Below are 24840 nucleotides of genomic sequence, written 5' to 3' on the forward strand. Positions count from 1 at the left end.
TCTCTCTATCCCCAGACATAGACATACACGCACACACAAAATCCTTTCACTCTCTCTCTCCCAGATAAAAACATACACACAATCTTTCCTCTCTCTCTCTCATATACACACATACGTTCTCAGTTACACATGCAGAACACAAACACACTCTCACCAAATACAGAAAATAGAAACCATAAAGTTTAAGTAGAAATGTACAGACATCAACTGAACTGGAAACCACAACAAGCTAGTCACCGTTACAGTACAACAATGGGAAAACATAATCACCTATAAACAATCACGTTGTATCAACATATTTTTATAATTTTTAGTGAAAGAACTATGTTAAACACTTGTGTATATATGTTGGACCTTCATATTTCCCGCGGTTTGCAAGTATTTCAGACGTGTAATTTTTACCATATGCAGAGAGATTTTTAAAGTTGTTTTTTTTTTTATTTTTAGTAAAAACGGTACTTCCCTTAGATGCGCGCTGTCGCACTTCAAAGTCCAGGGTCTGAAGTTTTACCCGGATAGGTGCTATCGCGCTTTCAGAATCAAGAGTCCGGAGGTGAGGCCAACGCATCCATGTTTCGTGGGCTGCTGCTTCAGGGACTATGCGAAATGTACTCTGGTTGCTACTGTGTCTTTCACACGGCTTTATGAGAATTTCATTGGGAGTCCGATTATAATTTCTCTAAGAAAGATTTAAAATATTTATTCACAGAAAATGTCTTTAATAGTATAGTGCATATCCTGGGAAAAATGCTATGTTTCAAAAGAGTCAGAGTCAGAGCTTACCGGAGCTTACCGCCATTTCCTCTTGTCGGCGTTTGTGCAAAGCCGGTCGCGAGAGAGAGGCTACTTATAAGTAAATTGTATGCTACACCTGTAAGCGAATATGCAGTGATGGGATACTACTTACATGAAGTGTATCCACTCAATTTCTTTATTGAGGCCATTTGGAGCTACTGATTGGAGGCGAAAGATCCACTTCTGTTCACATTGACGAAGGCGTTTTACCCTGTCTCCAGTGAGCCAGTACTATTTCTAACGCTGTCCATTTAATGTCAGTGTAAACATGGCCAAGTGCTTTAAAATGAGCAACAAGTGGTTCTTCTAATCTGCCATTATTTAGGCAGCATTTGTGCTCAGTGAGCTGGGTACGTATCAATCGCTTTGTCATGCCCACATAGATCAGTGGGCAAGGGCAAAAAATTGCATATACTGCGTATGAAGAATGACAAGTAAAATTGGGTAAAGGAACTGTTTGTCCCGATGCAAGTTTGATAGTAGTTTGTGTAGATTTCAAAGGGCAATGGAAACACTTCACACAAGTTTTCATGTTTTCCATCGCTACCGGAGGGTTGTATGTGCTTGAATGTACAACATGTTCTTTAATATTGCGTCCCCTGGAGAATGCAATGTGAACAGGTTTTTGAAATAAAGGATGGATTTCTTTAAAATTTCCCAGTGCTTTCGTATGGCTCTGCTAATAGCTGAAGATGCCACTGTGTGTCTGAGAACTAAGGTTTGTGGGTTCGATTCCACCAATGTATTTTTCAAAAAAAGGTAATCCCTGTTAGAGTAAAGAGCTTTGTGGTATGCTGATTTTACGCACCGGACTGGGTATCCCTGCTCTAAAAATCGGTCTGCCGTCCGTCTCGCATGATTTTTAAATTCGGTGCGGTCTGTACATAATCTTCGCAGTCTCAAAAATTGCCCTACTGGGAGGTTAATTTTGAAGGAAGTGGGATGGAGCTGTCAAACTGTAGTAAGATTGTTGCGATCATTTGGTTTGCGATATATGCTTGTCATAAACAGAGTTATGGCGTCTGGTAATTAATATGTAGAGATATGATATTGTTGATTGTGGTAATTCCTTGGTAAATTTAAGGCATGAATTTATATTGTTGAGGCCAGGCATGAAAATCTAAAAGAGATTTATTTATTTATTATTTACTGATTTTATGTACCGTCATTGGAACGTCAAAATAACGCCATCATAACGGTTTACAAAAATAAGGTTATAGGGATAATGGCATTGACAAGGGGTGTAAAACATAACATGTTATTAGGATTAGTAGTAAACAAAATCATAAGAACATAAGAGATTGCATAATGGTGTCAGACCAAGGGTCCATCAAGCCCAGCATCCTGTTTCCAACAGAGGCCAAACCAGGCCACAAGAACCTGGCAATATCCAAACACTGAGAAGATCCCATGCTACTTGATGCAATTAATAGCAGTGGCTATTCCTAAGTAACTTGATTAATAGCCGTTAATGGACTTCTCCTCCAAGAACTTATCCAAACCTTTTTTGAAACCCAGCTACACTAACTGCACTAACCACATCCTCTGGCAAACAAATTCCAGAGCTTTATTGTGCGTTGAGTGAAAAAGAATTTCTTTCTCCGATTAGTCTTAAATGTGCTACTTGCTAACTTCATGGAATGCCCCCTAGTCCTTCTCATTATTTGAAAGTGTAAATAACCAAGTCACATCTACTCGTTCAAGACCTCTGTGATCTTAAAGTCCTCTATCATATCCCACCTCAGCTGTCTCTTCTCCAAGCTGAACAGCCCTAACCTCTTCAGCCCGTTTCCTCCTCATTAGGGAGCTAGTTCCATCCCCTTTATCATTTTGGTGCCCTTCTCTGTACCTTCTCCATCGTCACTATATCTGTTTTTGGATGATGTTGGGACCAGAATTTGTACACAGTATCAAGGTGTGGTCTCCCAATGGAGCGATATAGAGGCATTATGACCATTTTCCGTTTGTATTATACCATTCCCTTTCTAATAATTCCTAACATTCTGTTTGTCTTTTTTGACTGCGGCAGCACACTGAGCCGACGATTTTAAAGTATTATTCACTATGATGCCCTAGATCGTTTCCCCCTGGGTGGTAGCTCAATATAGAATCTAACATCGTGTAACTACAGCAGGGTTATTTTTCCCTATATGCAACACCTTGCACTTGTCCACATTAAATTTCATCTGCCATTTGGATGCCCAATCTCCAGTCTTACAAGGTCCTCCTGTAATTGTATCACAATCCGCTTGTGATTTAACTACTCTGAATAATTTTGTATCATCCGCAAATTTGATAACCTCACTCGTCGTCTTCCTTTCCAGATCATTTATATATATATATTGAAAAGCACTGGTCCAAGTACAGATCCCTGAGGCACTCACTGTTTACCCCTTTTCCACTGAGAAAATTGACCATTTAATCCTACTCTCTGTTTCCTGTCTTTTAACCAGTTTGTAATCCACGAAAGGACATCGCCTCCTATCCCATGACTTTTTAGTTTCATAGAAGCCTCTCATGAGGGACTTTGTCAAACGCCTTCTGAAAATCCAAATACACTACATCTACTGGTTCACCTTTATCTACATGTTTATTAACCCCTTCAAAAAAATGAAGCAGATTTGTTAGGCAGACTTCCCTTGGGAAATCCATGTTGACTGTGTTCCATTAAATCATGTCTTTCTATATGCTCTACGATTTTAATCTTGAGAATAGTTTCCACTATTTTTCCCGGCACTGAAGTTAGGCTCACTGGTCCATAGTTACCCAGATCGCCCCTGGAGCTTTTTTTAAATATTGGGGTTACATTGGCCACCCTCCAGTCTTCAGGTACAATGGATGATTTTAATGATAGGTTACAAATTTTAACTAATAGATCAGAAATTTCATTTTTGAGTTCCTTCAGTACCCTAGGATGCATACCATCTGGTCCAGGTGATTTGCTACTCTTTAGTTTGTCAATCTGGCCTACTACATCTTCCAGGTTCACAGTGATTTCGTTCAGTTCGTCTGACTCATCACCCCTGAAAACCATCTCCGGAACTGGTATGTCCCCAACATCCTCATTAGTAAACACGGAAGCAAAGAATTCATTTAGTTTTTCTGCAATGGCCTTATCTTCCCTAAGAGCTCCTTTAACCCCTCGGTCATCTAATGGTCCAACCAACTCCCTCACAGGTTTCTTTGCTTTGGATATATTTTAAAAAGGTTTTATTATGAGTTTTTGCCTCTATGGCCAACTTCATTTCAAATTCTTTCTTTCGCCTGTCTTATCAATGTTTTACACTTAACTTGACAATGCTTATGTTTTATCCTATTTTCTTCAGATGGATCCTTCTTCCAATTTTTGAAGGATGTTTTTTTGGCTAAAATAGCCTCTTTCAACCTCACCTTTTAACCATGACGTTAATCAATTTTCCTTCCTTCCACCTTTCTTAATGCGTAGAATACATGCATGGAATACATGCTTAAGATCAATAATGAGTTTTTCTTATTTTAGAAAAGCATAGTTATGGGTGATTTTCATTTAATCATGAGGTTGTATTGGATGGTGGTGATGTTTAGTTGATTCTTTGGGTGGCTTGGTATCCTTTGTTGAACAACCAAGTTTTTAACTCTTTTTTTAAATGTTTATAGGTTTTCTTGAATTCTGAGTTTAGTTGGGAGGGAGTTCCAAAGTTTTGGGCTGGGATCCTTCCCATATAACAAAGATATCGTCTATGTATCTTTTCCAGCATTTGAGATGTGGTGTCCAGTCACATCCCTTGCAGCGCCCATGGCTGTTCCACTATTCTGCAGATAGAACTTGTCTTCAAATGTGAAATAGTTTTTACTTAAGGCTAGATGCAACAATTCAATGATGAAAGTTGTAGGGATCCTTTGAGGTGAAGGGCAATTTTTTAAAACTTGAGCAGTGACTGTGAGTGCCTGATCTTGAAGGATGACAGTGTACAATGACTCTATGTCCATGGTGACTAGTAGACTATCTTCTGTTAATGTAACTGTAGATAGAAACTGAAGCATATGTGAACTGTCTTTAATATAGGACTCTGCCAACAGAACAAAAGGCTGGAGAATTGTGTCCAGAAAAATGGAGACTGGCTCTCAGACTGATTCTTTGGCCAACACGATTGGTCTCCCCGGGGGATTTACCAGAGTCTTGTGAATTTTGGGCACTATATACAGTACTGGGATTCTAGGATGTTGATTAATGAGGTAATTTCGCTCACTATTTGTGTGATATCCCAGTTCAAAGCCTCGTTCAACTATTTGTTTCACTTCAGCTAGAATACAGTCTGTGGGGTCTTCACTAAGTTCCTGGTAAAACTCTGAGTTAGATACTTGACGCTGTGCCTCATGGAGGTATGATGTCTTGTTCATGATGACCACTGCTCCTCCCTTGTTCGCCGGTTTGATGACGATGTCTTGCCTTTCTTCTAAATGTTGTAATGCTTATGACTCTTGGTGTGTTAGGTTAAAGTAGAGATGAGATGAAGTTTTCTCTATCTTTTCTACGTCACGCATCACCAGTGCCTGGAAAGTGTTAATTGCTGAATCTCCAGGGGGTGGTGGATTCCACTTTGATTTGAATTTGACCAAGGGTGTAATGGTCGGAACTGTTTCAACAGGATTTCGAGTGAAGAAAATGTGACATTGTAGTTGTCTAATAAATTTGTTAAAGTCGCACCGAAATCAGAAAGGGTCGTGTTTCTGGGTGGGAACAAAATTTAATCCTTTATTTAATACTGCTTCTTCCAAGGGAGTGATTAAACATCCTGATAGATTGATCACTGCTGAAGTTAAGTCCACTCTTTTTGTGCTCCTGATGGGAGATAATTGTTGGTCGTGTATTGCAATCTGGTCCTTGGTCGATTCCAATCTATGTTCTGGTAATTTTGTGTCCCTCGTCTCCTTCCTCGTGTGTTCTGGCCCCTGTGTGTAGCTGGTTTTGTGTAGTCCCCCGATGGTAGCTCTTCGTCACTGCCGGAGGAACTGGGCGAAAGTAACATGTCTCGGTTTAGCTTCCTGATTAAGCCAATGATAGATGGGTCCCTTTTTGTAGTCTTCCTCGTCTCTGCAAAATTTATTAACTTTGGTAACCTTGATTTCAGCTTTGAATTTATCCATATTTTGTTCGAATTCTTGGAGGCTGATGTAAAAAATGTCTAGTTACATCAATTTTTAAAGATTCCAACATGGTTTGGGTTTGTTCCCAAAGTTCCAATGCTATTTTTCGTGCTTGACTCACAATTAACAGCATGAGGTCCATTGAGCATTTATTAAAAATAAAGGACCATTTCTCTAGGAAATCTGGTTGTTCTGTGTAGATTTTTGGTTCCTTAACTATCCTCAAGCCTCGTGGTATACGCTGATGTTTTAGATATTCAATCATGGTAGCACTATGTAACTCTGTATGAATCAGACGTTTTTGTAGTGCTATAACTTCAAACCAGCTAGTAGTTGATGGATTTTGGTGTTCGTCAAAGAACAGGGATTTACTTTGTAGTGAATCGTTAAGTTACACCCCCATTTCTCAGAATACATTAAACAATGAAATCAAACAATCAAATCAAGAAATAAAAATCATAATAGTAAAACCGTACAATAGACTATTGCTCACAGCTGAGACAGAACTTCCAGTAATTAAAACCAAATATTCTTTAAATTTTCCCAAACAGCAATATAAACTTTCAGAACAGCAGATACATGAAATAACATCCAATAATTAAAACTAATAATTATTAAATAATCTTCCACTCTACATACCTGGAAACTTTGGATCTCCAGATGTCCTAAGATCATGGTGAATTGGCAGGGGAAGAGGAGGGGTGATTGTTGCACACAAACTTTCTCCTCTCACACATATGCTCTCTGATACATGTTCGTCTTCACACACACAGACATACATACTGTTGCGCAAATGTTCTCTCATTTATACACACATGTACAAACTCATGCACATTCACCCATACTTATTTAAACGCATATACACACATAATCTTTTCATTTGTTTCCCCCTCTGAATGCAAAAGGAGTAGGAGCATCTGGGACATTCCATGTCAAGTGGACCAGTTTAGAAAATCATTCATGCTTGACCTCCTTCAAATTGAATAAAAGTTTGTGTGGATGTTTGCTAGGGCCTCAAACAAAACTATGCACAATTTTTCACTTTGAGGCAGCTCTTAGCATACTGTGCTCCGCGCAACACAAAACAGCACTTTGTCCAGGCTCTGCAGGGGCCTGAAATTTTGTGGATTTTTACAATCTCTGGTGCTAAGTTCCTATGCAAAGTTTGGAACCTAACATGAGCTTGCCACCCTATTTAAGGGCTAGCAAAGTACATAACAAATTTTACAAAGGAAATTTAAGGCCTACTTTGACGCCTCATTGCTCCTAATTGCTTCGATTCAGGCCATAACTGGCTCAGTAGTCATGGCCCATGATGTACATCTAGGATTTTCACTAGGAAGCTTTGCAGCCAACTGGAAGCAAAGGTATAGTTACATAAAGACATGATGTCAACCTTTTATGCAAATTTCCACCATTTTTTGGGTGCAGATGTCTCTACAGTGTAGTTTTAAATTTTTTTCTTTCTAATGTCATTTGAAAGAGCACCTTTCTTTGCTACAGCCTTGCTTTGGTCAGAATTACAGTCCCAAAGACAAGCATTTGCATGCAAGAATGCACTATGTTAAAAAGAGCCATCTTTGGCACCCAACTATGAAACATGCAAATGAACTAGAAGTATGAAATTTTACAATGCAGCTCAGTTTACTATGTTTACCACATTTTTAGGTATTGACACATTTTTTTAGACATATTTTCATAAATTAGTCAGTGCCAAGCTTTGTGTGCATTGGTCAGTGATGGCTGAGCCATTGCGAGTTCAGCAAAATTAGCAACCCCATTGCCTAGGGCCACTCCAGACAGCCAGACAAGGTTCCAGCCACAGGTTTCCAAGTTTTTATTTAAGCACAAAGCAAGAAAAAGCAAGACACTACATACGAGAATTGCTTAAACTGCAGATTTCATAAAAATTCACTAAGGGGCGGATTTTAAATGCCCTGCGTGCGTAAATCTGGCCAGATTTACGCGCGCAGGGCCCTCATGCGCCGGCGCACCTATTTTGCATAGGCCGCCGGCGCGCACAGAGCCCCGGGACGCGCGTAAGTCCCGGGGTTTTTTTAAAGGGGCGGGAGGGGGTGTGTTGGGGGCGTGGCAGAATGACGCGGCGTTTTGGGGGCGAGCCTGGGGGCGTGGTGCCAGCCCGGGGGCGTGGTCGAGGCCTCCGGCCCAGCCCCCGGGTCGGTAATGGCGCGCCAGCAGCCTGCTGGCGTGCGCAGATTTGTCTGCTTTTCGCAGGCGTAAATCGTGGAATAAAGGTAAAGGGGGGGGGGGGTTTAGGTAGGGCCGGGGGGGGTGGGTTAGGTAGGGGAAGGGAGGGGAAGGTGGGGGGAGGGCGGAGGGAACAGGCAGCGCGTGCTGGGCTCGGCGTGCAGAGGTTGCACAAATGTGCACCCCCTTGCGCGCGCCGACCCCGGATTTATAAGATACGCGCAGCTACGCGCGTATCTTATAAAATCCAGCGTACTTTTGTTTGCGCCTGGTGCGCAAACAAAAGTACGCGATTGCGCAATTTTTTAAAATCTACCCTTAAGTCTTTTTTTCCTGCCTTGCACATGCTTTTTGAATGTCCCATCAGTGCGTGACAAAGTGACTTGTGAATAAATGATACTGTCTACCTGATGAAGTTATTATGGGTGCATCAAGGGTAGCAAGAATATGCTTTTCTGGAACCCAACAGGTGTCTCAATAGGGTGGCCAGTAAAATGGCCGCCCTGTAGAGACACCTGTTGGGAGTGCAAGAAATTAACCAATTGAGACTTTGCATATATGGCCAATCCACCAGGAATTATCATAGTTGCAGGCTAAATAGTGACCAGGTTGGAAGCTGGATACTTGAAGGGCAGGAAAATATTCACTTTCATGTTCTAGAACACTTGCAATGAATGAGGTGATATCATTAGAAACTTTGCTAATGCAAATTTTACTTGCATCAATGGGCTTGAATTGATGATTTTCCCTTGTGCTAGCAATTGTATGACCTTTATTTATTTATTTATAACTTTTATATACCGACATTCTTGCATTAAATGCAAATCATGCCGGTTTACAGTGAAACAGAAAAAGCAGGAAAAAATTCCTTAGTCGAATACAATGAAACAGCTTAGTTAACAAAGGAAACATTAATATAAATAATATAAACCTCTTATCCTGAACAGGGCTGACTGCTTCATTGTCCTCCTTTGGGACAAAGAAAAATTTGATACCAGGGACACTTTTATCACAAAAGTCAAATAGATCCTTTGGAGTCAAAATTTGGTTATTGAGGAGGCGTTGTAGACTAGCATGGACAGCAAAATGTTTTGTGATTCCTCTATTCCCATCACAGGGTGATTTTACATGGCTGGTGCCAAAAAGTTCCATTCAGCTATAACATGAAAGTCGTTACTATGGTTGCAAAGATTAATGACATTTTTAAAGTTTTTGTATTGAGCAGCAGAGCCATCACTAAAGTAGTGAATATGCTCCAAAACAGGTAAAACGCCCTTCAAATGCTTAATGAGTGTTCTCAAAAACTTGTGCAGAGCTATTGTGTCATGGCACAAGTAATCATTGATCATGCATATATAGACACTTTGTACATCAGAATTGCAATAGTAAACAACAAAAGGGTGGAGTATTGCCTGACTATTTTCCCAATGAAATCCTTGCACTTCATCCTGAACAATAAAAGAATAATTTTTGATAGCGTCATCAAGATATATAAAACATCAGGATGAGCCAGGACTTGTCTGTCAAGGCAGCCATTATACCACAAAGAATACAATGGTGTCACAGACTAGGCATGTTCCCAAAATCTCTGCCACAACACATTGCTAACATGACATTACCATTGTTCCCTGTGAAGGTGATTCTTTTGCATGTTCAGGCTTGCATGCAGTAAATAACACAGCACAATAAAATGTCCATTTTGAAGGGTCATTTATAAAAGTATGTCGAAGCAAGATGTGTAATAAGCTACAAGCATGGTAAGCACAACAAACTTCACCATGCTGTAAAATTTCATATCTCTGCTCATTTATATGTTACACAGCAGGACGGCAAAGATGCCTCTTTTATATAGCATGCCCATGCATGCAAATAATGCATATTGTTGGAGCCTTAGTATTGACCAAAGCATGATTGGGTCTAAAATAAAACAGAGCATCTATTGTAGAAAAAATGATGCTCTTTCAAATGACATAAAAAAGAAAAGATTTAAAAGCTATACAGTAGAGAGATTTGCACCTGAAAATTGGCAAAGATTTGCATAGAAATGTGACGGGGGAGGGGGGGAATGTGGCAATGACATTGATCCAAGTGCGCTCAAATCTCTTGCTGTATTGGGGCCTGCGGGTTTTCTTATATCCACAAACTTTTAAGCGGCACGAACCTGAAAAACGCAGTGACTTCATAAGCGGAACACTTGGGGACCCGATTAGCGAGGTTGGCGGTACAATGGTGGGTTGCCCGAAACGGATCAGCGCAGAAAAGCCTGGCTGTGGTGAGGACAAGGTGGAGCTTGAGGCCTCTGGGGCAGAGGGCCTCTCAGACACAGCAATTTGCGATCTTACATGTGCTGTCTGCAGCCCTGGCTAATCAGTTGCAGTGAATTCAATCTTCTGACGATCCTCCCTGGCGCAACATGCTCTCAGACCATGAGGACCGCAAGGCCATGCTAGAATCCGATGCCACAGCAGCCTGTGATCAATGAGGAAAAACTTGACGACCAGGAAAACCACAGCAGGCGTAACAATCTGCGCATCGTTACGGAGAATAGTTTTACTGACCTTTTGTGAAAATTTGTTCCCGGAGCAGCTACTTGGGAGCACAAGAGACAGGCCGATTCTCGTGGAGTGCACACATTAGCAGGGCCCCAGAGACCAGGATCTACAGAGGCCGAGGCAAGTTATTGTTAAATACCTGAACTATACTTATAAAACAAAAATTTAGCAAGTGTATTGCAACAAGCAGGATGTCTATAAGGAGGCTAAGCTGCTGATCTTCCTAGAGTTTTCGAGTTATGTGCAAGCAGCCCGGTAGGTGTTTTCTCTCTATTGCATCCAGCTATTTCGGCATGGCATAAAGTTCACACTGTAGTTTCCTGCTCGCCTGAAAGTTTTTCATACTGGTGAGCTTCATTTGCGTGCTACTCTCAAAGAAGCCAAGGTGCTTATAGCTACACTGCAATAACTGATTTGAAGTTGTTTGCGTTGCTTCTTTTTTGCCTCTACCTTGGGGGTCCTAGGCACCTGACACCTCCATGTTTGCTCTTGAGGACTGGGACTTATTTTTGGCTCTTCAGTCTTTGACTGGTCTGCGTCGTGGAGTTCAGGATTTGGACTGATATGGTGCTGCCAAACCAGCTATTTTTCTCCCGCTGTGTTCATTCTGGGTGTTAGCTCTTAGCAGCTGGAACCTTCCTGTTTAGTACCTGAGTTGTACCTCAGGTTCTGTAAGTAGCCTGCTGTCCATGAGTGTTTCCACCTACCTTCTTCGAATTATGTGCCCTCTACAGTTCTCCCTGCAGGCCCTGGGAGCCCTTGAATGACAGCTGTAATCTTCCTGCAGACGAGGAGAGAAGGAACACCTCTTCGCCGGCTTTTGGAAGGATCTGCTTTTGCTTTGGGGTTGAGAGTATTTGTTGTCTGTTAGGAGTTGAGAGATGATGGAGGGTTGGTATTTATTTCTTTGGGGGGGTGGGGGGGTAGACGGATGCTTGGGTTTGTGTGTTGGATAGTTGTGTCTGTGTGTGTGTTGATGTGGGAGACCAGAGGTTCCTGGTGTACTTGGAATTACTTTTGGAGAGGGGAGGACCCAGGCTGGGGGGTTCTTCCTGTTGGTACTGCCATTGCTGCTGCAGGGTTATATTGTATCGTATGGTTACATGTCTAATGTAATAATATCTTCGCTCAATGTTGATGCTCTGCATTCACCTGTCAAATGCACAAAACGTCTTACTAAATTGCACAGGAATGGGGTGCATATTGCTTTCCTCCAGGAAACTCACCTGGACGAGGGTGAATACCCTAAGCTGCAGTGGAGCTGGGTGGGCTAGTGTTTTTTTCCCGTCGATAGCAGGGCTGAATTATCCATGCTGTCATGGGATCTGTCAATCAGGCTTGGGAGGCGGAGCTTCACAAAGCAGAGATTAGATTTTTGGTCTCTGCGGCTGAGTGTGTGTTCCCGCGCAGGAATGTAACGGATTCTCCTCAGTCTGTTTTTTTCCGCGAGCGGGATCACACGCGGAGCTGTTTTTCCTCCTCAACATTTTTGTTAAAATCTAAATGTCTAAAAATCGGGGTTTAAACCCTGCACTTTTGCAGCAAGGTAATGTCGGTCACGGACGGCCACGACCGATGTTAGATGCCTAGGGCCAGATCACGATCTCCAAGCCTGTCAGTTCTATGCCCGAATGTCACCGAGAGTCCAAAAACGGGCCTATTGGGTAAAAGAACTTTTTAGCCCATCGCAGCCATCGGAGGCTCATTCGTCGCCTGGCCCATCGAATACAATCCTATCGAATACAATCTCCGACACAGAAACGGGCATCTTCGTGGGACCCTCAATCCTCCAGGCTGGGAGGTAAAGACTCGCCAAGAAGGCATTGGCCATCGGATTCTAATGAACCAACAGTGCCACAACTATCTGTGCGTGAAGAAACTGCGCCTAAAACCATGGCGCCTAAAACTTATGCGCCCAAGTTGCCTTCTGCGCCTAAATCACAGACGGCGCATACTACTTTCTTGCGCCTAAAAACTTTATTGGCGCATACGACTTCTGCGCCTATGGTGCCAACAACATCAGCGCATACGGCACCTAAGACATTTGGGCGCACAGCGCCGAAGACGTCTGCATGCATGGCGCTATCTGCGCGTAGGGCACCGGATGTGTGCATGGCACCGGAATCAATGGTGCCATGCACACCTACGCGCACAACACCAAAAAAATATGTGCACAAATTGATTTATACGCACGAGTCAAAATCTATGTACATAGCGCCAGAAACATCTGCGCACACAGCGCAGAAGACTTCATTATTTACTATACAACAAGATGGCACAGCAACGAGAAGTCCAACAATGGTGTCCCAGAAAACACCACAAAAACCATTTCGTTCATCAAAGCATGGCTTAAAACGACACGAGTCCTCAGAAGTGTCTCATTCGACTTCTCCAGCGCTAACATCAAACCGCTCGAGTTCCTCTTACTCTTCGAGCTCAACTACTAAGCATAGAAAATGATTGCCATCGTCACAAAAGGACTATTCACGATCCTCATCACATCATCACCGAAGACACTCACATCACTCGCATCATAGCAAAGCTAAGAAAGCGAGTAAAAAATGGGAAATAAGTCCTTCTACTTCTGCATCGTCACATACACAAACTGCAAGGCCCTCATCTCATAGAGAGATAATACAAGTCACTTCCTCTGATTGCTTCTATTATATCAGACGATTCTACGGGAACAGTAGTCAACCAGATGGGGACAGAATATAAAGTGCCAAGTACTTTACCTCAAGTACTTTTGATGCACTCTGTAACAAGTGACTTACCAAAACCATCTGTTCGTTCAACAATGCCTCCTCACACAAAAGAGGCATTTCTACAATTATCACAATCATTAGCAGGATTCTATGAAACACTTCAATCATCCTTCAGGATGCCTCATGATCCATCTGTCAGTTCCCCAGAACATAATACTCATGCTTCTAGGGAACAGTCGGTATCCCCAATAACAAAACGAACGGTGTCACCAATTCAAAACCAAAATACACCTATGGATTCCCCATCTCCGCAAACCTCCCCATCATCTACTGGGTTTCCATCTGACCCACAGGAACAACCGCAGGAACCGTATTCCCCTCCAGGGGACCTCGCGTACCCAAAGTCTTTGGAGAAATTGGGTACCATATTACACCTAGAGGTCCAAAAGGTGACAGACTCTAGATCAGAAACCCTTGGTCTCCTAAAGATTTTCGATACTCCAGGAGAACCAACATCTTTACCACCACAAGATATTCTACATACAGTCTTAAAGAAATCGTGGGAAACACCTTACTCTTTGTCAGCGGTCTCAAGGAAAACGGATATCAAATTTCGTATGCGGAAAACATCGCCTTACTCTATGCCACAATTACCGCATGCTTCAATTGTGGTAGAGTCTGCGATGCAAAGATTCAAGAAATCAAAGTCTCACACCTCATATCCACCAGGCAAGGATAACAGGTATCTAGATGAAATTGGCAGAAAGATGTACCACAACTCCATCTTGACTGCCCGTATTATGCACCATCAGTTTTACATGGTACAAGCCATGAAAGGTATACTTTCCTCGACGGCAGGTCAAGTACCACAACCTCTTCACGATATGGAAGAGTGTTCTTGCCACCTTCTGAGGTCGATATATGAGGCTTTCGAAACATCATCCAGGGTATCTGCAACAGCCATTGCAGCCCGAAGAATGGCCTGGTTACGTTCCAGTTCAATACGGGAAGGCTTGCACGAAAAACTAGCGAACCTCCCATGTACAGGAGATAACCTGTTCAGAGAAAGATTTCAGGACACTGTGGGCAAATTAAAGGAGGAAGCTCTAGCAGTCCAATCCTTAACATCACAACCTCACTACTCGACCACACGTTGTTATATGGGATCCAATCATCTACAATCATATGCCCGTAGATCTTACAGGTCTTATCAGTCCTTTCATACACAACTGTATCCATCTTACCAGCGTTCTACGCCTCAACAGCATACCCCGAACCAACGTAGGGGCAAAGCACATACTCAAAGGCAGCAGACACAGCAACCGGCTGCTGCAGTAAAATCAACGCCATCTTTTTAGTAACCCAGCCACCACCACAACACCAAGCACCACCTGGCAGAATCCATTCTTGCCTGGCAGCCTGGGCAAGAATAACATCCGATGGTTTTAGAGATAGTACGACAAGGGTACCAACTCCAATTTACCACGAAACCCATCTTACCTCACCTTCCCACTCTAAAGATTCAAAGCGTCCAACCACAACTAGGGGAGGAAATTGCTTTGCTTTGCAAACAGCAGGCCATTCGATGGATTTCCCCTAAAGTGCAACAGGTGGGGTTTTATTCCTCATACTTCCTCATCCCCAAAAAGTCAGGTGGCCTTCGCCCCATACTAGATCTGAGAGAATTGAACAAATTCCTCACCAAAGAGAAATTCAAAATGGTTTCGTTGAAATCAATCCTACCTCTGATTCAACCCAATGACTGGATGTGTTCCATCAATCTAAAGGATGCTTACACACATATTCCCATCCATCCATCCTCTTGGCGATACCTGTGCTTCCACTACAAGCATCACCACTACCAGTAGAAAGTTCTTCCCTTTGGACTATCGGCTGCACCCAGGGTTTTCACCAAATGCTTGGTTGTGGTGGTGGCGCATCTCAGACAACAGGGTATAATCATATTTCCATATCTGGACGATTGGCTGATATCGCCTCGACTCCAGAAGTCTTGATCGATCACCTACGACGAGTGATACAGTGCCTACAGGAGTTGGGACTAGTGATCAATTTCCAAAAATCACATCTACAGCCAAAACAAACATTACAGTTTATAGGAGCATGCCTGGATACCACTCGCAACTGGGCATACCTCCCAACCGAGAGAATAACGCAACTGTGTCACCTTCTCCACGAACTGAATCATACTCGGAGACCTTCGGCAAGACAAGTTCTCATAGTCCTAGGCCACATAGCAGCGGCTATTTTCACAGTTCCCAACACCAGGCTTCACATGAGACGCCTGCAATGGGGACTAAAACATCAATGGAAACAACACTCACAATCGTTGACACAGAAGGTATCATTGACTGCCCAGATGAGACAGGACGTAACATGGTGGCTACTTGACTCCACCCTATCAAAAGGAGCATTATTCAGTTCCCCTCCACACAATGCAGTCTTAACCACAGATGCGTCTCGCAAGGGATGGAGCACATCTCGAGAATTATGAAACGCAAGGGTTATGGACAATCTCAGAGCAGAACCTGCAGATAAATTTATTAGAACTCAGAGCAATTCAAAATGCACTACAAGTGTTTCAAGATCACCTGAAAGGTCGCAGGGTCATGATATATACGGACAATCAAGTAGCGATGTTTTACATCAACAAACAAGGAGGGTCAGGTTCATGGTCCCTTTGCAAGGAAACCCTACAAATATTCGAACATGCTCACAAAAATTGCACACATCTACAAGCAACTTACCTACCAGGAGTGGCAAATACAAGAGCGGACAGGTTAAGCCGCATCTTTCACCCTCACGAATGGGCACTCAATTCGGATGTAGCCCAAGACATCTTCATACAGTGGGGGACACCTATGATAGATCTATTTGCAACGGAGATCAACGCTCAAGTTCCCAAATTCTGCTCGATAAGACTGAGCCAATTCAGAATCGCTCAGGACGCCTTCCTCATTCCGTGGACGACAGGCCTCCTGTACGTCTTTCCTCCCATACCACTCATAACAAGGACAATTCAAAAGTGCATAACAGACCAAGCTCAACTGATTCTCATAGCAGCGGCTTGGCCGAGACAACCGTGGTACAGTTTCCTTCTCAGACTGTCCATCACTGACCCAATTCGATTACCGAATCGCCCACATCTTCTATACCAAGATCAAGGGATGCTCCTACATCCACTACACTCATCTCTTCATTTGACAGCATGGAGATTGAAAGGCTCCTTCTAACAGAACAGGGAGTTTCCACTTCAGCACAGTTCATCTTGTTAGAATCCAGGAAACTCTCAACGAGGAAAAATTATAGCTATAAATGGAAACGCTATTCTACCTGGTGCATTTCCAAAGGTGTACCACCATTGGACTGCTCACCTGAGCTACTCATGGATTATCTTCATACACTCTACGCAGCTGGTCTTGCAACATCCTCCATTAGAGTTCATCTAAGCTCCATAGGCACCTATCATAGACCAGTTAACAATATTCCTATCTCCAATCACCCCTTACTCTCTCGTTTCATTAAGGGGTTAACTCTCCTTCATCCTCCGATCTCTAAGCCTCCAGTTCCATGGAACCTCAACATAGTTCTGGAACAGCTCATGCTTTCCCCGTTTGAACCCATGGACTCCACACACATTAAATACCTCACATGGAAGGTGGTATTCCTGGTTGCAGTAACATCAGCACGATGAGTCAGTGAATTACAAGCCTTGGTCCATTACTCTCCATATTTGCAGTTTCATCACCAAAAGGTGGTTCTACGAACTCACCCTTCATTCCTTCCAAAGGTAGTTTCGCCGTTTCACCTCAATCAAACCATAGAACTGCCCATCTTTTTCCCTAAACCTCACACAAATGATAGGGAAAAATTACTGCATACATTAGATTGCAAAATAGCCGTAGCATACTACAAAGAAAACAGAATCGGATCATCGGGTCTCTCAACTCTTTGTATCATTCGACCCAAAGGCATCTGGACTTCCAGTGGCTAAACGCACCATCTCCAGCTGGATAGCACAATGCATCACGTTCTGCTACAACAAGCAGAAACTACAGCTACATTCTGTTCCTAACGCTCATCAAGTGAGAGCAGTTGCGGCTTCCTTGGCACATCTTAAAAATGTACAGCCCATAGACATTTGTAAGGCAGCTACATGGTCATCGCTCCATACCTTCACATCTCACTACTGCCTTGATCAACAAGCAGGCACTGATGCGAAGATAGGGCAATCAATTTTACAATCTTTATCCTCGTGTTCACGGTGACTGCCACATTATTGGTGATCACGTACAAACAAATATATATCATAAATAACCTGATCAGGAGCTTGGGACTCCCATGACAGCATGGCTAATTCAGCCCTGCTATCGACTGGAAAAAGCAAGTTTGCTTACCGTAAACGGTGTTAACGTAGATAGCAGGATGAATTAGCCATGCTGACCCACCCACCTCCCTGGCAGTCACCGTCTTTTAGACTACACAGCTTAATCACAGACTGAGGAGAATCTGTTACTTTCCCGCGCGGGAACACACGCACAGCTGCAGAAACCAAAAATCTAATCTCTGCTTTGTGAAGCTCTGCCTCCCGGGCCTGATTGACAGATCCCAAGACAGCATGGCTAATTCATCCTGCTATCTACGGAAACACCATTTACGGTAAACAAACTTGCTTTTCTCTTCTTTTACCTCTTGCCAACAGGGAGTGGCCATTTTTAATTAATAAAAATGTCGCTTTTATGAAAGAGAGAGTGCTTTCTGATCCTAATGGCATTATGACCTAGTGGCGGGGGATCTTCAGGGCCAAAGAGTAGTCTTCCTAAATTTGTATGCCTCTAATGTGTATTTTCACGGCTTTTTTTCCATGCTGATAGCCAAGGTCTCAGCATGTGAAGGGTATGCCATCATCATGGGGGGGCGATTTTAATGTGGTTGCTAATCCCTTAGTGGATTGTAAGCCATTTCTCTCTCATTATTATATGTTCAATGTAAACCGATACGATATGCAAACTGTTATCGGTATATAAAAACCTTTAAATAAATAAATAAATAAATAAATAATCTAAACCCCCCCCCCAAGAAGAACCAAGATGACCTGGGGGTGTGCTTTGTGTCCCAAGAGTTGCAATTATTGGACTCCTGGCGTGTGTTGCACTTGGCTGATCAAGAATACACATTTTCTCCCATGTGCACAATGTGTATTCACGCCTTTTTTTTTTACCAAACTGGTGGTGAGTGACCTTTTGGATAGCCCTTTTTCTGATCATGCCATGGTTGTCACGACTCTTGCCCTGATGTCGGACAATTTAGTTGGTCTTTGCCCCGGTAATTGTACCATGATAAATGTTTTGTCGGTTTTCTCAAAGAGCGCTGGCAGGAGTATGTGGAATTTAACCTGAAGCTTGATATAGAACCTATCACATTCTGGCAGGCGGCCAAAGCAGTCATGTGAGGGCATATTGTGTACCAGACGCATACCAAAAGGGCCAGAAACGAAAAGATTTTAGATCTCTCTAAGAAAATAATGCTCCTGCGCCAGGAGCACATGCGAGATTTCGGGCAGGCATCCAAGGCACAGTTGGCTGTTGCTCAAGCAGAGATCAATGCCCTGCTAGAAAGTAAGGCACTCACATCCAATAAACAGGAAAAAAAAAACCCACCTTTTAACCTGCAAAGGTTAAGTGTTGACCAGGCATGGACATTGTTTAAAAATACAACCATAGAGGCGCAGTCCAGATGTATTCCACGCATTAAAAAAGGTGGAAGGAAGGCAAAACTATTACCGTCATGGTTAAAAGGTGCGGTGAAAGAGGCTATTTTAGCCAAACAAAACTCCTTCAAAAATTGGAAGAAGGATCCATCTGAAGAAAATAGGATAAAGCATAAGCATTGTCAAGGTAAGTGTAAAACATTGATAAGACAGATGAAGAGAGAATTTGAAATGAAGTTGGCCATAGAGGTAAAAGCTCATAATAAAAACTTTTTAAAATATATATGAAGCAAGAAACCTGTAAGGGAGTCAGTTGGACCATTAGATGACCGAGGGGTTAAAGGGGCTCTTAGGGAAGATAAGGCCATTGCAGAAAGACTAAATGAATTCTTTGCTTCCGTGTTTACTAATGAGGATGTTGGGGATATACCAGTTCCGGAGATGGTTTTTCAAGGGTGATGTGTCAGACGACCTGAACCAAATCACTGTGAACCTGGAAGATGTAGTAGGCCAGATTGACAAACTAAAGAGTAGCAAATCACCTGAACCGGATGGTATGCATCCTAGGGTACTGAAGGAACTTAAAAATGAAATTTCTGATCTATTAGTTAAAATTTATAACCTATCTTTAAAATCATCCATTGTACCTGAAGACTGGAGGGTGGCCAGTGTAACCCCAATATTTAAAAAAGGCTCCAGGGGTGATCTGGGTAACTATAGACCAGTGAGCCTGACTTCAGTGCCTGGAAAAATAGTGGAAATTATTCTAAAGATCAAAATCATAGAGCATATAGAAAGACATGGTTTAATGGAACATAGTCCACATGGATTTAACCAAGGGAAGTCTTGTCTAACAAATCTGCTTCATTTTTTTGAAGGGGTTAATAAGCATGTGGATAAACATGAACCGGTAGATGTATATTTGGATTTCCAGAAGGCGTTTGACAAAGTCCCTCATGAAAGGCTTCTAAGAAAACTAAAAAAGTCATGGGATAGGAGGCGATGTCCTTTCGTGGATTACAAACTGGTTAAAAGACAGGAAACAGAGAGTAGGATTAAATGGTTTTCTCAGTGGAAAAGGGTAAACAGTGGAGTGCCTCAGGGATCTGTACTTGGACCGGTGCTTTTCAATATATATATAAATGATCTGGAAAGGAATACAAGTGAGGTTATCAAATTTGCGGACAATATAAAATTATTCAGAGTAGTTAAATCACTAGTGGATTGTGATACATTACAGGAGGACCTTGCAAGACTGGAAGATTGCACATACAAATAAATGGCAGATGAAATTTAATGTGGACAAGTGCAAGTTGTATATAGGAAAAATAACCCTTGCTGTAGTTACACAATGTTAGGTTCCATATTAGGAGCTACCACCCAGGAAAAAGATCTAGGCATCATAGTGGATAATACTTTAAAATTGTCGGCTCAGTGTGCTGCAGCAGTCAAAAAAAGCAAACAATGTTAGGAATTATTTGGAAGGGAATGGATAATAAACGGAAAATGTCATAATGCCTCTGCATCGCTCCATGGTAAGAGCGCACCTTGAATACTGTGTACAATTCTGGTCACCGCATCTCAAAAAAGATATAGTTGTGATGGAGAAGGTACAGAGAAGGGCAACCAAAATAATAAAGGGACTGGAACAGCTTCCCTATGAGGAAAGGCTGAAGAGGTTAGGGCTGTTCAGCTTGGAGAAGAGATGGCTGAGGGGGGATATGATAGAGGTCTTTAAGATCATGAGAGGTCTTGAACAAGTAGATGGGAATTGGATAATAGAAGGACTAGGGGACGTTCCATGAAGTTAGCCAGTAGCACATTTAAGACTAATCGGAGAAAATTCATTTTCACTCAATGCACAATTAAACTCTGGAATTTGTTGGCAGAGGATGTGGTTAGTGCAGTTAGTGTAGCTGGGCTCAAAAAAGGTTTGGATAGGTTCTTGGAGGAGAAGTCCATTAACAGCTATTAATCAAGTTTACTTGGGGAATAGCCACTGCTATTAATTGCATCAGTAGCATGGGATCTTCTTGGTGTTTGGGTAATTGCCAGGTTCTTGTGGCCTGGTTTTGGCCTCTGTTTGAAACAGGATGCTGGGCTTGATGGACCCTTGGTCTGACCCAGCATGGCAATTTCTTATGTTCTTATGTGGAAAGAACTGCTTTATATATTGAAATATCTAATAGATAAGTGGTGGTAATTTAATATATTCACTATTTTAAAGTACCATCCAGGCCACCCAATAGTATATAAATTATAATCATAAACACACCACCAGCCACCTATATTATATATTTGTAGTGCCATAAAAATATTTCAGAATTTTTAATTATTTGAATATATATTGAAATCCTGCGTTTAACTTCTTATGTCGCCATTAGCTGCAATTAAAGTAGTCAATATAGCTGCTTATTTCAATATTAACCATGTTATTAAATCACTCAAACAAGCTATACTTAGCTTCTTCTTCTTCCAACATGGCTAAGTTTCGGAATAAATCCTTCTTCAGGGGGCAGCAATGTGGTAAGAAAATCTTTCTTATGATAACGATGTTATAGCAGCTCCAACAACATAACTTAAAAAATGGCAGATACCATGGCTAGCGGTGTGTTTATGATTATAATTTATACAGTATTGGGTAACCTGGATGGTGCCTTGAAATAGTGAATATATGAAGCTACCACCGCTTACCTATTAGATATTTCCTAGCGTGTAGCCAGATGGACTCAGAACAAGTGGGTATAGTGTGCTCGTGCTAGCAGTTGGAGACGGATCTGACGTCAGCACGGGTATATATACCCCCACAGGAAGTGAAGCAACTCAGTAATTTCCGTCTCCAAAGCAGTTTGGAGAGCCTGCACGCTCGCTGAGCGTGTTTTCCAATACTACTTTCTATTTTCTACTTTCTATATTCTACTTACTAAATTTTCTACAGGAACATCGAGCCCCGCAATCCTGCGGTGATACCCTCGGGTCCCTCCCCCAGTTGAGTTTCCCGCGGTGATTTCTGCGATCCCTTGGAGGTCTTGGCCTCGGTCCGGTGGCCGAATCGCGGCAGGGATCTAGCCCCCGAGCGAGAAGGGCTTGGGCCGGGCTGAGAGGCGCCTCGGTCCCGGCGTGGACCTAGAGGCAGCAGGTGCATTTTCTCAAGCGCGGCGGTGAAGGTATTCCCCTCTCCCCCCGCAGCCGGAGACTGCCCGGGTTCCAGCCGGGAAGCGCCGAGAATCAGGTAAGGCGTACATCTCTTACTTTTGGTCTCCGAGGTACGAGGATCGGCGGCGTTGCCTGTATGCGGCACACCGTGGAGGTCGCCATTTTGTCGGCCCTGTTCAGGTATTGAGCGCCCATGATAGGCGCCTGTATATGATTGTTTTTTTGTTTTGTTTTGTTTTTTTTTATTTAAGAGTTTTTATATACCGTTATTAAGTTATTCACCATCATAACAGTTTACAGATGGGCACCTATAACAAAGTAAAATATAGTTCATAAATAACATGGGTGGTGCCATTAGAATTCGGTAACATATAAGAGTTTATTTCATGAGACATTAATTGTGGTTGGGTGTTTAATAGAAATTAGTCTCGCTGGTTGACTACAGTTAAAACTAAGTTGAAATATTGAGCGCTGGAAATTGGGCGCTGGGTACTTTAAGCCGCTTAACCTTAATTAATTTGTTCTCTTTAATTGCCTGTGTCGTTTTTTGTATATTGTGTGTGTATGTGTATATGTATATGTATATATGTATATATATATATATATATATATTCGTATATTGCTGACCGCATATTATTGAGCGCATATTGTATCGAGCGTATATTGCCGCCGCATATTATTGAGCGCATATTGTATATTATTGAGTGTATATTGCTGACCGCATATTATTGAGCGCATATTGTATATCATTGAGTGTATATTGCTGACCGCATATTATTGAGCGCATATTGTATATCATTGAGCGTATATTGCTGACCGCATATTATTGAGCGCATATTGTCTTGAGCGTAAATTGCTGCCGCATATTATTGAGCGCATATTGTATTAAGCGCATATTCTTCAGCGCTGCATTTGCAAGCCGCAATGGAACACTCGAACACCCCAGCGTCTCCTGCGGCGGCGCCTCCTGATTCCGGCGTGAAAGCTCTCGGCCTTTGCTCAGCATGCCAGCTTAGAGCCACGCACAGCGAGGAGCCAGACTCCTTGTGCCCAATGTGAGGAGGCAGTGGGAGCCTTGGGCCAGGACCAGTCTCAACCGAGGTTTGCTGACAGTTCCCCAGGGGCCACCCCGGATCTAGCGGACAGTCTCGAACAACCTGGGATCCCGGGGGACTTGGTACCCCGACGACTAGAGACCGCTTCCATTTCCTGGGTGGATCTCTTTAAGGGGATCCATGTCTTTGTACAGATGCAATCAGCTTCCCGTCCAGGCCCTGCTGCTGATCCTGCCCCTGGACCTTTGCGCCCTTATCATGGGCACCCGCCTCCGGGCAGTCCGGTTCATACGGACCCTGATGTCTCGGAGGACGAGTCCGAACCCCCTGAGGAGGGGGAACTCCCCTCGGGGATGGAGCCATATCGAACCATGAGGCGGTTCTTTCCCAAGGAAGATCTCTCCGACCTGGTATCTCAGTGCCTGGTGGAGTTGGCTATTACAGGCCCCGGCACTATGGTGCCATCTATGCAGAACCCTCTGCTGGAAGGTCTTCGTCCTACAGCCCGCCATTTTCCCTTCTTGCAAGCAGCACAGCAACTGATAGATTTGGAATGGGCTGCACCAGCGGCCTCATTCAAAGGGGGTCGGGCCCTGACGGGCATGTACCCCCTGGACCCGGCAATCAAGGAGATGCTGGCGTGCCCTCAGGTGGACGCCTTGGTTAGCGCTGTGGTCAAGCGCACTACCATTCCAGTTGAAGGGAGGGCGGCCCTCAAGGAGCCTCATGACCGGCGACTGGACGCCATCCTGAAACAGACCTTTGAGGTGGCAGCTCTATCTTTACGGATCGCAACCTGCTGCACAGTGGTGACGCGTTCCTGTTTGTCACAGGTCAGGAACAATGCTCCGGCAGCAGACATGGAGTCAGCTCTCTCGTTCCTCACGGATGCAGCATCCAACCTAGTCCGTACGACAGCCAAAGGGGTCTCATCCTCGGTAGCTTCCAGGAGGCAGCTCTGGATAAGGAATTGGTCAGCCGATGCTCCTTCGAAGACATGCCTCACCAGATTGCCCTTTAAGGGCTCTTTCCTGTTTGGCAGCGACCTTGATAAACTGGCCAGCACATGGGGAGCCTCTCCAGTACCTCGACTGCCGGAAGATAGGTTCAAAAGGAACCAGCGCGCCTTTCCGAGGCCCTCCAGAGGTAGAAGCTCCCAACGCTTCACTCCCTATAGGAGTCGCTACCAGGCACCTCGTCCTCAGGCCAGGAACCAGTCCTTTCGGACCAAGCAGCATAAGGGAACCGGCTCGTGTTCAGGGCCCGGCCGCGCCTCCCAATGAGAATCAGCCAATCCATCCGGGGACGGAGCCATAGGGGGCAGGTTAACCCTCTTCTACCCCAGGTGGGTCGAGATTACGTCAGACCAGTGGGGCCTCGCCATCATCCGAGAGGGGTATTATCTGGACTTCCATCACCTCCCTCCGGACAGGTTTGTGGAATCTCTGTGTCCAATCCACAAGAAGGCAGCATTGGAAGCTACCCTGGCGAGGCTCCTGTCCTTGAAAGCCATA

General features: G+C 43.5%; 1 protein-coding gene across 4 annotated transcripts in view; it reads left to right on the plus strand.

The window, feature by feature from the left end:
* MFHAS1 (malignant fibrous histiocytoma amplified sequence 1) overlaps positions 1-24840 on the plus strand; it is a 286744-nt gene that overhangs the window by 117741 nt on the left and 144163 nt on the right. Inside the window, exon 2 of one of the 4 annotated variants that reach the window (XM_029602127.1) lies at positions 448-753. The exons of the other annotated variants lie outside the window; for them this stretch is intronic. Within the exon in view, the coding sequence (XP_029457987.1) occupies positions 448-503 (56 nt within the window). The 3' untranslated portion in view covers positions 504-753. Of the gene's footprint in view, positions 1-447; positions 754-24840 lie in introns of those variants that run through there. 4 annotated transcript variants of the gene reach the window in all.

The sequence above is a fragment of the Rhinatrema bivittatum genome, chromosome 1, assembly GCF_901001135.1.
Source record: "Rhinatrema bivittatum chromosome 1, aRhiBiv1.1, whole genome shotgun sequence".
Classification (NCBI taxonomy): Eukaryota; Metazoa; Chordata; class Amphibia; order Gymnophiona; family Rhinatrematidae; genus Rhinatrema; species Rhinatrema bivittatum.